Below are 13189 nucleotides of genomic sequence, written 5' to 3'. Positions count from 1 at the left end.
AGTGTATCAGGATTGAGGCGGCTTTAGTATTTGTGTAGGACTCGGCCGGAGGTGGAGAACGCTGCTTTGGATGCAACAGAGGTTGCTGGGATACTCAAAATTGCTCAAGCAAGTTGAGCAAGGGTTGTAAACCACATTGAATTTAAGTCCCACCATTCGAGTATGTCAAATTGGGTTCCCTTTGAGATTGAGATGTTTGCCTCTTGAAGGTAAAGATCAAGCTCTCTGGTTGGGGTCCCAGTCAATTCAACACCTTTGGTCTTAGCAAGATGCTGTTGGAAGGCCAAGTTGTCTTCATCTTCATTATGCTTCTGGAGCAACTCCTGAGTTTCAGATTCCTGGATCACTCATATCACCATGGTGAACCGAGTCTCAGTGGGTACCCATGGGCTGACCCATCCCCAAAAACCCATGACCCAACCCACAACGGGCCACCCAGTGGGTCGGCCCATCCAGGTCAAAAATGGGCATCCGGCTGACCCGCCCCGCCCCAGACCTGGGTGGGTTCATGGGTCAACCCAACCCACGCTCACCCCTACAAGGGAGGTCAGCACACCAATTATGTAAAAAGAAGGGAGAGGGGGCACAGATGCTTATGCAGCAGGGGAATCACCACCACACAGGCAAACAGTATTTGGGTGGTGGTCAATTTACTCCCATGGCAATACAGCCCGGGAGGCTGGGTCAAAATGATTTTCAATGGTTGCCAGTCAAAGGAAGGAAAACTGGGTCTTGAGCATTATGTTTTCCATTTGTGACAACCTTGTATCAATCTCAGCATTGGCCAATGTTGGGCTGCCCATGAGGAACTGCCACTCTCAGGTGCACCTGTTGATAGTATGGATGGCAGGTAGGTCACTGTTTGTCTGCGTGATGATTCCTGTCAAGAGGATGTTCCTCACTTGGTGACTGATGTTCTTGATCTGGCGGTGCACCTCAGCTTTGGTGTGGTTTACCACTAGGCGCAGGCAAGCAGCAAACCCAGGCGCGGTAGTGTGCATGGAGGACGGCCGGGGGTTGGGTTTTGATGGTTGCCTGGCGGATTGGGGGAGGTTAGGCAAAGTACACAGGGCATGTGTGGTGGGGAGATAAGGGGCTTGCTTACCATGACCAGGCAGAAGACAGAATGTTTGCAGCCATCCCTTGTGTAGGCCTCAATGTCAGGTAGCAACATGGCTTCCCAGGCAGCACTCTGCATGAACTCCTGAGTGGGGGTCAGGGGATGAGGGTGGCCCAATCAGTGTGGGTTAGTGATTTGGGGAGGGGTGGATAGGATGAGTAACTTACTCTGCCATTTCCATGATAATCAAATTGGTGGATCTGTTTGGCCTGGGTGGTGGCCTCTGGCAGACAACCACCACCATGAAAAAGCTGAGGGGACTATAAGGTGGCAGTTGGAATGAAGCTAACTCCGGCCTTTACTCCAATCATACACTTAGTGAAAAGTGGTGGAACCTCCTGATGATGACAAAGTGTTGAAACTCCACATCTCTCTCTCCCGTTTTCTCTCCCTTTCACCCATATGTCACTCCCTTCTCTCCCTTCATATGAATATGCAGTTCCACCTTCTGCCCACAACCTGGCCCCTAGTTGTAATATTCATATAGTGTGCACATCCTGACAATGAAACTCATCAGTTCCTGCGCCTGTTCCCTGAGACCTGAGAGTCTCTTGTAGTGAAGGGCCTTTTTCCTCTTCACAGCTAAGCAGCTTAGCCCCTTCGTGGGCTTCCTTGTTTTTTGTTCTTGGCCTTGAGCTTTCCTCCTCAGGCCTGTTTTTCCCTTGTGTTTCCCCAGCCTCTGCTGAAAATTCATCACAAAGGGGCCATTGTTATCCAAGGGGAGTAATTTTGGAGTTACCACTGCAATTTCAACATATTTTACTGAATGTCACCTGAGCCCTATTCACATGAATTCTTTCATGGTGAGTGGGTTGCTACACCAAACTATGCTATTTGACCAAAATCTCTTAGCATAGCAGCCATTTTTTCCTCCAGGATTCATTTAGTGTTAGATAGAGTTAAAATCTGCTACACTAACAGTCAGCATAGTTATAATTATTTCATTTCAAAAAAAAAATTGTTAGATTTGAATAATCAGTGCTAAACCATATATTAGTGTAACTCATTCTAAGATAACAACATTCTTGCATCCATTTAGCGTAGCTAGTGACAACATACGCTACACTACACTACACTACACTACACTAAATACACTAAATACAAACTTCATTAAGCTAAACTAAATTGCTTACCTTGAATTTTTGCACTCAAACCAGACACTGTCACAAGCTTTGGGATGAAGAAAATAGATGTTTTTTACCTTTTCTTATTATGATGGAAATTATAAATTATTTCAAGTCCCCAGGCAGATGTCCTCCCAAGATCTCTCATTTCATTATCATAGACATCATAATGAGACAGGAAATAAACATATAAGCAGACAAACCATTAAAAAGAAGAGAATCAAGAGTGGTTGAGTGATGAGTTGAAGCAATCAAGCAAGATATAAAGTGATAAATGAGTATTATAAATCATGTTTGGTGTGCTGAATAAGGGTTGTTTACTCTCATATAGTATGTCAGGAGTGAAAATTGATGCTGTCTGAGGTCTACTGTGGTCCACTGAGTTCAATTATCACTATTTCTTTTCTTCAAGAAAATGCCTTTGGCTTAGTGTTAGTTTGAAAAAATGGAGACCGATGGGCGGTATAAGGTACAGCGCCTGAGGCATCTGGCATCACGGAGGCCTCAGAGGTGCCATCATGACGGAGCACGATCGGGTCGAGGGGTCGAGGGCGGGACGGCCCCCAGTACGCCCATCCATGTTGGTGCCATGGGGACGCTTGCGACCCCAGGACGCCGGACGGCTGACGCACCGGATTGCCGTCACCCCTGCCGGTCCGTCGCAGTGAGACCCCACCATGACGGCCCTATGGCGCCATGCCCCCATGCCGGGGCGCCGTCTGGACGCTGAACTTTTTCTCGATCTGCCCCGCTGTGTACTCGCCAGACCTTGTGGGTGCGGCTTAAGAAGGACTTTGGCTGTGGAGCTGGCGAGTTCATCATTAATATTGTCGCTTGAGTCTGACCCCGCTGCGTGACAACAGTCTCCACTACAATCTGTAGCCCGGCGAGTGCTACCATCCACCGGCAGCGACTCCTTCCCATCGACAAGGTTGTACTCATTGACCGGGAGGAACCACTTCCGATCAATTCTGTTGCACGACTGGATGCGATTCCTTCCGGTCGATGGTTTGTACCCATCGACCCGTTCGTAGCGCTATTGCAAATTGGAGAATGGCACAAAACGCAGAAGATGCTAGGTCTTTTCGCCACCAAGTAGCAGGGCTTTAACACAAGCAAGGCAAAACGACAAAAACGTGATTCTTCCTGAGGCACTAATTGTGACCTGAGGCATAGATCTCTGGACGGCCTTCCACCTCTCGAAGAGTGGAGAGACTTGGGTTAGGTAATCGTTCGGACTAAAGTTGCCTCTTGAATTGGAAAGCCAATGTACTTTTACCTTTGAGATACTTTTGCACCATAACAGGCTCTATAGGGAATCTGCGCTTGCATGAGAGGTTACAACGTTTTTGAGAGTATTTCGTAATCTGCCTTCGGTTCTCCTTCTGGCTGTTCAACTTGAGAGGGAGAAATTTCATCAGGCAAGAAACTATCAACAAGGCAGACCGGCCAAAAATCGCCAGGGAATGAGAGTCAGTCTTTGTTTGAACATGGAGGATGCGAAGCGGGGAGAGATATTTCAAACACAAACTTTAAGGAGCGATAGAACTGGACGGCGTTTTCATTTTCTTGATGTATGACGAGGTGCGAGGAAAATTAGAAGTCAGTCTGCGGATATCTCATCGAGTCGTCCGGAGAGGGGGAGAGAAATATCCAGGTACCAGTTTGGACGGTGAGCATTAGTTTTTTCATAGCCCAACTTGAGCCGATTCGCTCTAGTATTTCCATTAAGAGTTTCCCTAGACCTTTTCCCCTGGTTTCGGGCTTGAGCTGGATTTCGTAACTAGACCGATTTCGTAGATGATAGCGTTTAGTTAGGACAGGTACCCAAGTGCCTAAAATTTGAGTAGGAAGTAACCTGACGAACCAGTAAGCAACTTCAACCATACCTTCTTCTGGACTGAAGCACTCTTCGAAATCGAATCTCCACATCAGAAAGCCATGCACTGGTAATAGTGATTTGCCTTCGTCGGGTGTTGAGGCTAACAAAAACCGGGAGTCAGGATGAAATAATTCTCTTTTCTTTGCTTTCGGTTTATAGCCATGGGAGCTCTTCAGATATCTAGAGAGTTCGTGGAAGCGAGAAAAGGAGAAGAAAACTTCAGGGCGTTCACGAATTCTCGGCCATCATTCGATATCAACTTATTCGGTGAGGATGAAAGTAAAGCCCACATCTGTTTCATGTTAGATTCAAAAATCTCAAAGCATTCTTTCTTCAGTTCGGGTGTCAAATCTGCGGATCTTCTAATCTGAATTCGCCATCTGGTCATCAGACGTAAGTACCCGCAGAGATTAGCTTATATATCTGGAGTCAGAAGTGGAATGCCCTTAGCGTTGAGCTTCAGAAGTACTCACCTAGTGTCACCTACCGAGACCAGAAAGTCTGGATGCGATTCATCGATCCCTTGAGCGATCAATTCAGCTGAGGCCTACCTACAAAGGATCGGGTGAGATGGAGAGCATCGAATAAAGAGGAGTCATTCTGGAAACTCAACTCGAATAGCTAATGCTACCGGGTCCAACATGATATCGAGCTCGATGATATCACCCGATAGTTTGTTTTGCGTCAGGTTGATGACCTGCGTCGTGGGGGATCGGCTTGAAGATTTCGCACTCGCTCTTGGTTCGTGACCGTCTTGGCAGGTTTGGGCTGTCCACTCCGACATTTCACCCATCTCATCTCACCTCCGACCACGATGTCAGCTCAACAACTGCTTTATTTTATAGTACGACCAGCGGTTTCTACACAAGCACATCGCGTTTCAAAGCTTGAAACATTGCCGAGCAAGAGAAGCAGCGAACTTAGCACAAGTCCCTCCCTCACGCCTACGCTCGAGTAAGAAAAACTTTCCACATAAATAGCATCTTGTCCTGTGCACTCTTCGTTGAGGGTACTTGCAGCTAAATCAAAGCTACGCAGGTAACAAAAGTGATTGGTGCAATGTACAGTGAATTATATACTGAATACGAGCGAGGAACTACAACACAGGAGACATAGCATATATCAAGAGAGAAAGCACAAGCGTTTGATACTGCGGTTCTTACGTGCTAAAGAGACGCATGTCAGAAAGAACCAACAGTCTGATAGTGTAAATCGACTGGACTCAAGATTTAATTGATGCTACTTAGGGGGAGAGATTGGAGTGAATTTTAACAATGTCGAGCCGTGAGTTTCTAGAGTGACATCAATGGTGCCTTGGAAGGCCACAGGGCTCAAATCTTTGCTGGCCCACAAGTCTCGCACTGCGTAGTGCCCTCCGGTCATTTGTTTTATTCTCGGGCTCTTTTGGAGGGTTTTCAGCTTGCTCAGACTAATCTGTACCTTGGCTGGTTCTAAATGAGTGAAAATTTATGGAAGAGGGATCAGCAATCAGAATTTGGTCGGTGCCAAATGCTCCCAGTCCTGACTCACTATCACCAGCGGTCTGTTGACCGGCATTAACAACTGCGACGTAGATATCGCCTTGACCCTGCTCGAGTACCCAGGTCTGGAGACTCCATTGATCTGGGTTTGCACCATCGACCGCGCGGGCTTGAAGACGACCCGATTTTCCGCTCGTGCTAGCTTTCAGGCACGACTGGTGGAGAGTGTCGGAGTCGACGACTTTCTGTTTCAAGCCGTACTGGACGACCAATTGTCGTTTTTCGGCCATTTCGTCACAATCCCTGGAAGTTATCTGATAATCTTCTTGGACTGGGTTGACTTCAAGTCGCTCCACCGATTTCAAGCTCTGGCGCAATGGTTTCGCGGTGGTTGTTCGAGTACCAGAGACGCTGGGATTGAATCCATCTAATCTGGCTTGGTTGGTGGATGCTAAAATCGCTAGCTTGAGAACTTCAGGGTTCTTCACCAAGGCCTTTCTGGCCTCCGGTAATTTCGTCAAATCATCGCCCAAGTAGATTACCGAGCCCTGGTTGAACAAAATACACAATCGAGAGTTAGAAGTCATCCAGTCAATAACCAAGACAAACAAAAAAACTGAATAGAACTCCGGACGTACAAACATCGCCCAGATGGTGACCATAGTCTTGCACTCGGCCACTGTCATGTCGCTGACTAGGATCGAATCGAGGTCCCTGACTCCTTTCCATTTACGATTCGAATCAACAGAGGACCAGAGTGCGGCTGTCTTCGCATTTCGGATTACACGGTCAAAAGTCGTCATCTGTGTCTCGCTGTACGCCTCGATATCCTGTTCGACTCGGAAGCTGTCCGCGTATTTCTCCATGGTCGAACCGGCACTGGTTGGGATCTTCCAACTGGCCCCCAACCAAATCGGCTCTCGACCCTGTTTCTGCCATTTCTGATGATACAAATCGTCGATGGCTTTCCTCCAGGCCATCAGGTCGGCTGTGGTATTATATTTCCACCATTCGGGTGGGTCGATTAAGGAGCCAGGTACGACGCCAGCTATCTTCACATAACTCACGCCCCAGCTGTAGAGGCCATCGACCACGCTGTTGATGTACATCTGGGCACCTGGATGGCTGTAATTCAACGCCATACCAGCATTAAACGCATTTGGAGTGTTTCGGTTGCATCCCAAAGCGTCTTTGTCCGGGCATTGAATGATTTGATCCGCGGTGTATTTCGAGTTCATCACGACGGCCTAATTGAGAAGGATTAGAAAGAATGATATCCTTCAGCAAATTGATCATCTGTTTTCGCATCTTTTTTACCGCTTTTGAGTTATTTATTTGATGACCAGACATGAAGGAAGGTTCACTTTGTTGTTAACCGCTCTGGCGTCTATCCCTGGTAGGTAGTATAGACCCAACTTGAGCTTCCTCTGGGCTAGATAGCTTGATAAATCATTGATTCCTTTTGGGAACGTTTTACGGTTAAGTATCGTTCTACCGTATTTATCGAGTTCAGCATCCTAAGAGGAAGATGAATTCATTTGAGCTCGACTGCAGATTATTCAGGGGGGAGAATGTAACTCAACTTGCCAGCCGGAGTCCAAGTTGATCCGATTGTAGCTAAACAAATTTTGAACAAGAATGAGCATTCATCATTCCCATAGCAACCAATAAGAAGAAAGCAAATGTGCAATTTACCCTAACTGGGAAAACTCCTTGGACAATATATCCGCCTGAGCTTTGATATTTTTTTCGGTTAGCCAGTCGTATCCATAACCCTGTTTTGATGGAAGTATCGACACAGAGGCGCATCGTAGTGATCAGCTTTGTAAACACGCAAATTAAAACGCGTAATTGGTTTCTACAAAATAAAATAAAAAAGCGTACCTTTCCCTTATAAGCTTGCAAGCTCCAAGAAGACCACCCGAAATAAGTACCTGAAACCGGGCTGAGAGTAGATTTTGTCGCGGGTTGCGCTGATGCCGTTGCTGGCACTTTGGGAGAGCCATGAGCTTGGTGGATAACGACTGTCAACAGGACAAACAGGGAACCTCCCTGCAAAGTTGCGAGCATCTTACGTGCAGTGATGAAGTGGAAGAGAGATTGTGAAATGTCTGTATTGTAGGAGGTGAATATGTACGTCAGGTTAGAGAAATCTGAGGGAGGTGAATGTCTCCAGGTTCACGTGAAGATGAAGGGTCTTTAAGGGACTGCTCTCTCAAGATCGCCGGGGACAACAAACCAGGAGGGAGAAAAGATCAGCGGATAACGATCCTCTGATACCGACGGTATATGGACGGAGCTGACAGCCACACTTTCCTGAGACCCTCTGGTTTCCTCGAGTCTCGGCTCTCAATCGACAGTGCACTGCTGCAGTCAGAGCAGGTCACAGCCTCTCACGCGCCATGCGTGAGGCGATACGCCATTCCATTAATGCCGGCGCCAGTGGACTGTGGGTCGCAGTCCGTCGCAGTTGTATCGCAGTCGCAATTTTTCCAAGTCGAACAAAGTTTCTGAAATCACCGACCGACCTAACTTAGCTAATTCCCTCCTCCTCGGGGGAGCGAAGCGACCTCCGAAGGAGGGACTTACGCGCTATGTCGACCCCGCGGCAGTAGAGAATTAGCACTTTTGGCAGAGACTTTTTTAAAATCAATCTGCCGTCTCTGTTTCTGAGCCTTTTTTTATCTAGTTTTCATTTCTGAGATTGCCGAAGCTGTCCCTATCTTTGTACTATTTTTTCTCATCCTCCATCCAAATCATTGACCTGCAATAGGAAGTGTAATTTCCAAGTCTGTTGTCTTGTGTAAAACCATATTCCAAATCTTTCGACGCATCCGTCTATGTATACACAAGTACTCCATAGTATGGAGTCTCATGTACTGTATCCCATGGTATCTTATAACCAGTTATGCTTGATAACAGTTTGGTATCACTCGCAAAGTACACGGCCGGCGCGATCTGCGAACTCGCATTGGGTCAAAGAGTCGGCCAGGCCAGAAAAACAGCTCTCTGACTTGAAACCACAGCACGCCAACCGGCGAGGTTGAGGGGTCGGCGGCATGCTGCCTATTTGCCGGCCTTGGTCGGTGGCCCAGCTTCGTAAGAGATGATAGTACGGTGTGCTTACCGCCAAGGCCACCAAACAGTTGAAGTGGTCCTTGGAACCGATATACTTCAGTCATCTCTGTTGCAGTCATCAGTGAGTGCCTCACTGTGCCTCATTGCAGACCTCATGTCCAGCTCGGTGACATTGGCAGACTGATTTGGTCAAACTTTCACAACCCCATGGTCCCATTGAATAACCCCTTGGGGCAATAAGTTAGAGAACCGCAAGCAAAAACTCACCCCATCAATGAAGGGCAAGCAACCATGCCCGTGAGTGTAGCAGATGTGACGTCATCTGTTTTAGAATACAACATATAAAGTCCTTCGCCTCTCCTCCCCTCCCTGTCCCTCTCGGTCTCCCATCAATGATCTCGCCTCCATCCTCTCGCCTCCATCTTCTCGCCTCCATCTTCTCGCCTCCATCTTCTCGCCTCCATCCTCTCGCCTCTATCCTCTCGCCTCTATCCTCTCGCCTCCATCCTCTTGCCTCCATCCGATCCCCCTCTCATACCCTCGCCTTGCCCTCCATCTCATCTCGCTCTCATCCTCTCCCCTCAATCGTGCCTTGCTCTAATCCCCTCCCCCCTCCACCTCATACATTCTTCATTATCAATCCCTTCTTGATTGTGCTTGCTCTCCTCCCAAGCCCGATCAGGGCTTTCAATCCTCGTTTCAAGGTTGAACCACTTGTATATTGAGTCCAGCTCATCTGTTCTGTCCCACCAGACAATCTCTATTTGTTTCTCTAATGACTATGTACCATTGATCTGATCCTCAAATAGCTTGTATTTAAATAAATAAGTCCCCAGCTAAAAATTAGAATATAATGAAGTCTCAGCCAAGTAAGCAATTGTGAGCAATCAAGAGTGTGTCTCAGCAGCCGTTCAAAAGCCTTGGAGTAATGCACTACACCCCGGCTCTGTATCTTGAGAGGTTTGCACAATGGGCGAGGCTTGATCAAACCACTGGATTGCCTACCGTGTGCCTGTGTACCACTCCAATGACCGCACAGTGTTGGTCATCTGACAGAGTTATGGGTTACTGTTGGCTGTCTAGATAGCGTCAGAGCACCCAATGTGATGACCAAACCAGTCAACGTTCCGCTGGATGGCCAGCAGTCGGACCGTAATGACACTGGGTGGTAAGCTGTCCGCATGCTGGGTTGTTTGCGGAAAACGTGCGCCCCGTACTCACATCATCATTCCCCGCGGGGTCAAACTGAAGCGCGAGGACAGCAAAACTGCCGTACTTTGGGCGTCAAACAGCGCCGGCCGTGTACAGGCTTGAAGCAAGGCCATTCAGGAGTGCCCATGCAATTGTGCAGCTTGCCGATTAGAGCTATTCCGCTGTTTGCCGAGACAATCCCTCAACTGACTGCCTTCCAAGTTCCAACCAACCGTTTTAGTTTGCCAAATCATGGATGAACAACCCACCGGTGCTCATGAAGTGCCCCATCGGGCTCCTTGGGTTTATATGGACGATAAACTCGAACAAATCTGTGCTCTGATGGAAAGCCTTAACTTAACACCAAAGCAATTTCTAGCTGCATTCCTCACGCACGACAGCGGCTATGTAATATTCAGACGACGCTTGTGGGGAGCCGACGTTGGCTGGGACACCACGGAAGATTTGCTCTTAAAACTCAAGCGACACGTTTCTGCTCACATGGAGGGCCGTGCATTCTGTGATCAGTTTATATTGTCTCAAGTGCGCAATATTCCCTAATACATTGTCCACTGATCATACTTGTTTGTTAAAAAACCTTTACATTTATGCAGGCTATTGAGACTGTGAGGTCCCAAACTCTTCGCAGTGGTATCGCACCAAATGGATCCTATCACAACTCTTCAACCTTGTCTGAAGAATTTTTCTCCAAGAAGGAAAATTCAGCTTGCAACAAGGAAATCACAGAACGGATGCCCTTTCTATACCAGCTCCTATGTGCTAAGATCCAGGGCAATAAACCCTACCCGGTTCAAAAGTCGCCGGTGGATCCAAAGGCCGATCCAGTCGAGGAGGCCTCTGATGAAGAAGACTTAACGGATCCATCAGATGATATACCTGATTTTGATGGGACATTCCTGAAAAAAAAACTGTGACCCAGGAGCCAGGAGAAAAACCCGTGTTGAGACCGTTAGTGATTTTCAATGAGTTGAAGCATATTGAATGTTAACATGAGCTTCCTTTGACAACTAGATTTCTCGCACCATCTGCGCAATGGTTGCCTTTGGAGGAAACCGTCGACACAATGGGTTTCAATTGAGTAACGCGTTGGTTTTTCTGGCCGCAGGAGTTACTGAGAGGGTGAGCGCTTACCTGAATTATATAGGATTAAGCTCGTCACGAAGGACTGCCCATGCTGCCCTCAAGAGCTTGGGTAAGGAGGCCAAAGTGAAATTGAAAGCTAGATTCACGCTGGATGAGTCTCAAATAATAGCCCCATTCCTATGCTACGACAACTTGGACTTTCAAGAAAAAGTCCATATGAAGTCCATCGGTCATACTAGCAAGATGTTTCACGGTACTTGGGGCTATATACACGATATTCCTCCAAGCTTATTGTCCACCCTAGACCCGGCAGAGCTCACCATCAAAGCACTGAATGAAGCATTACATGCTGGCACCAAACTTGTGATACGACCAGACATGTTTACACCCACCGCCGAGTCCACCACCCACTTTGAAAAGACACTCAAATCTCAGATTACCCGTGTTATTCTTAGGTACATTGCCACACCAATTGACACAAGAGTCAAGCTACAGAAAAATCCTCCCAAAGTTAATCCCATTGCACCCGTGGACCCAAATATCTCAATGCTAAAACTCATGCTTGCTTCAGATAATTCTGCCCTTGGGGTGGGTGAAGTATTTACTGGTGTGATTCAGCAGAGTGGATTAACTCCAGAGGAATTCCACTCTTGGATCCAGATTATTGAAGGCGACCTAGGATTGTGTAACATCTTTGACAGTCTCAGGAAGCAGAGGACACCTGCAGTGGGAAATCACAATAGCCTGGATAACATTTTACCTATTTCTGGCGCCGCGCACACCCTGTGGAACCTCTCTCAAGCAATATTTCTTGGGCACTGGGGAAATAAAAAGTATGCCCGTGATACCGGGGCCTGGAGGACGCTTCATGCACTTGGAATTCCGACTGAGAAGCCGGTCACAAAGAAAGACTTCAATCTGATGCTTTCACATGTAGAGAAAATACACAAGGCCACACTCTTGTATTGCGTACTGTGAGTGTCCGACCAATTATCCATGCCAGGTAGGGATAAACTTGAGCTGATTAATGTTTGTTTGTGGGGTCCATAGACTTGTGGCCTGTTGAGTTGTGTTGTTTTTCCTTTTCTTTTTCTCTGCTTCAAACCTTTCTCAGCCTGTCACATCCGTGACATCTTGTATGTAGATAACCTGTGGCAGCAGATTCGTGGAAGCCCTTTCCTCATCCTTCCACGAACCATCTCACATCCTGTGTTCTGCTGTCCAGGTTAGTCCTTTTTCTCTTTTCTCTTCCTTTCCTTTTCTTCTCTCTTTCTTCTCCTTATGCAATGAACATCCTTCCACAAACCATCTCACATCCTGTGTTCTGCTGTCCAGTTCATTGCAACAGGTTATGAGACCCAGTTGCATCTAGCTCGTGCACGTTAAATACCAGATTACTCAGTTCGTGATACATCCGAAGGATCAACCACTCTTTCGCTCCATCAACACTGATGTCGACCAGCGATTCCACTGTAAAATTTGCTCCGCCTCACATGGAGCTCACATCACACCCGGCACTAAAGATCTCTGGGGTCGAACCACTCAAGGCCCCAGGCGAGAAATCAAACTATCTCGACTGGTCTGTGGTACTTGAAATTCACTTCAATGTGACCGGGGTTGGCTACATCATTGAGACTCTTCCCGAAGGCGCTGCACCTACTCGGCGACCTACCCAAGCGCAGGATAATCTGGCCATATGCTCGGTCATCTCCCGCACAGTCAAGCCAGTCAACCTCCGCTACATTCGACTTTTCAAAGACGATGCAAAAGGGATGTGGGAGGCCTTGAAAGAGGCCCATCAAGACTCTTCCTCCGGAGGAAGAATGTACTGGCTTCGAAAACTAACCACCGCCCGTATGACCGGCGATGACGTCGATGCCCACATCGATCAACTCCAAGGCTATGCTGAGCGCCTCAACACGGTTGTCACCTCTGCCACCCCTCTCACTCCGGATGACATACATGCGACCTCGCTCTTGAACTCTCTTCCTTCCGACTGGCACCCTTGCGTGTCCGCTCTCATGAACAAGAGCCGTATCTCGTCAATCAAGATCGTGTCGGCTCTGCGTCAAGAATCTCTTCGTCGTAAGGCTTGTCTCGAGGAGGCCCAACTGGCCAAATCGGTTGCCCGCGCCAATGTGTCGAATGATCGCAAGACTCGGCCTCCCTGGAACGGCACCCTCTTCTGCACTTTCTGCAACGCGAACGG

At 47.7% G+C, this 13189-nt stretch overlaps 2 protein-coding genes across 2 annotated transcripts; both read right to left on the bottom strand.

The window, feature by feature from the left end:
- Positions 1-3582: 3582 nt before the first annotated feature.
- PtA15_2A127 (uncharacterized protein) lies at positions 3583-4919 on the bottom strand (the record flags this gene model as incomplete). The annotated part of the gene is made up of 7 exons (XM_053166116.1): positions 3583-3673; positions 3776-3812; positions 3906-4027; positions 4112-4306; positions 4417-4506; positions 4600-4673; positions 4740-4919. 7 exons carry the CDS (start codon positions 4917-4919, stop codon positions 3583-3585), a joined length of 789 nt encoding a protein of 262 aa, XP_053017370.1.
- A 446-nt stretch (positions 4920-5365) lies between these two features.
- On the bottom strand, positions 5366-7677 carry PtA15_2A126 (uncharacterized protein; the record flags this gene model as incomplete). The annotated part of the gene is made up of 7 exons (XM_053166115.1): positions 5366-5577; positions 5657-6155; positions 6246-6854; positions 6972-7124; positions 7191-7224; positions 7303-7382; positions 7492-7677. The coding sequence occupies 7 exons, from the start codon at positions 7675-7677 to the stop codon at positions 5366-5368; spliced, it is 1773 nt and encodes a 590-aa protein (XP_053017369.1).
- Between the last annotated feature and the right edge of the window lie 5512 nt (positions 7678-13189).

The sequence above is a fragment of the Puccinia triticina genome, chromosome 2A (assembly GCF_026914185.1).
Source record: "Puccinia triticina chromosome 2A, complete sequence".
Classification (NCBI taxonomy): Eukaryota; Fungi; Basidiomycota; class Pucciniomycetes; order Pucciniales; family Pucciniaceae; genus Puccinia; species Puccinia triticina.
The sequence above is the reverse complement of the archived record's forward strand: the minus strand, read 5'-3'. Positions and strand labels throughout refer to the sequence as shown.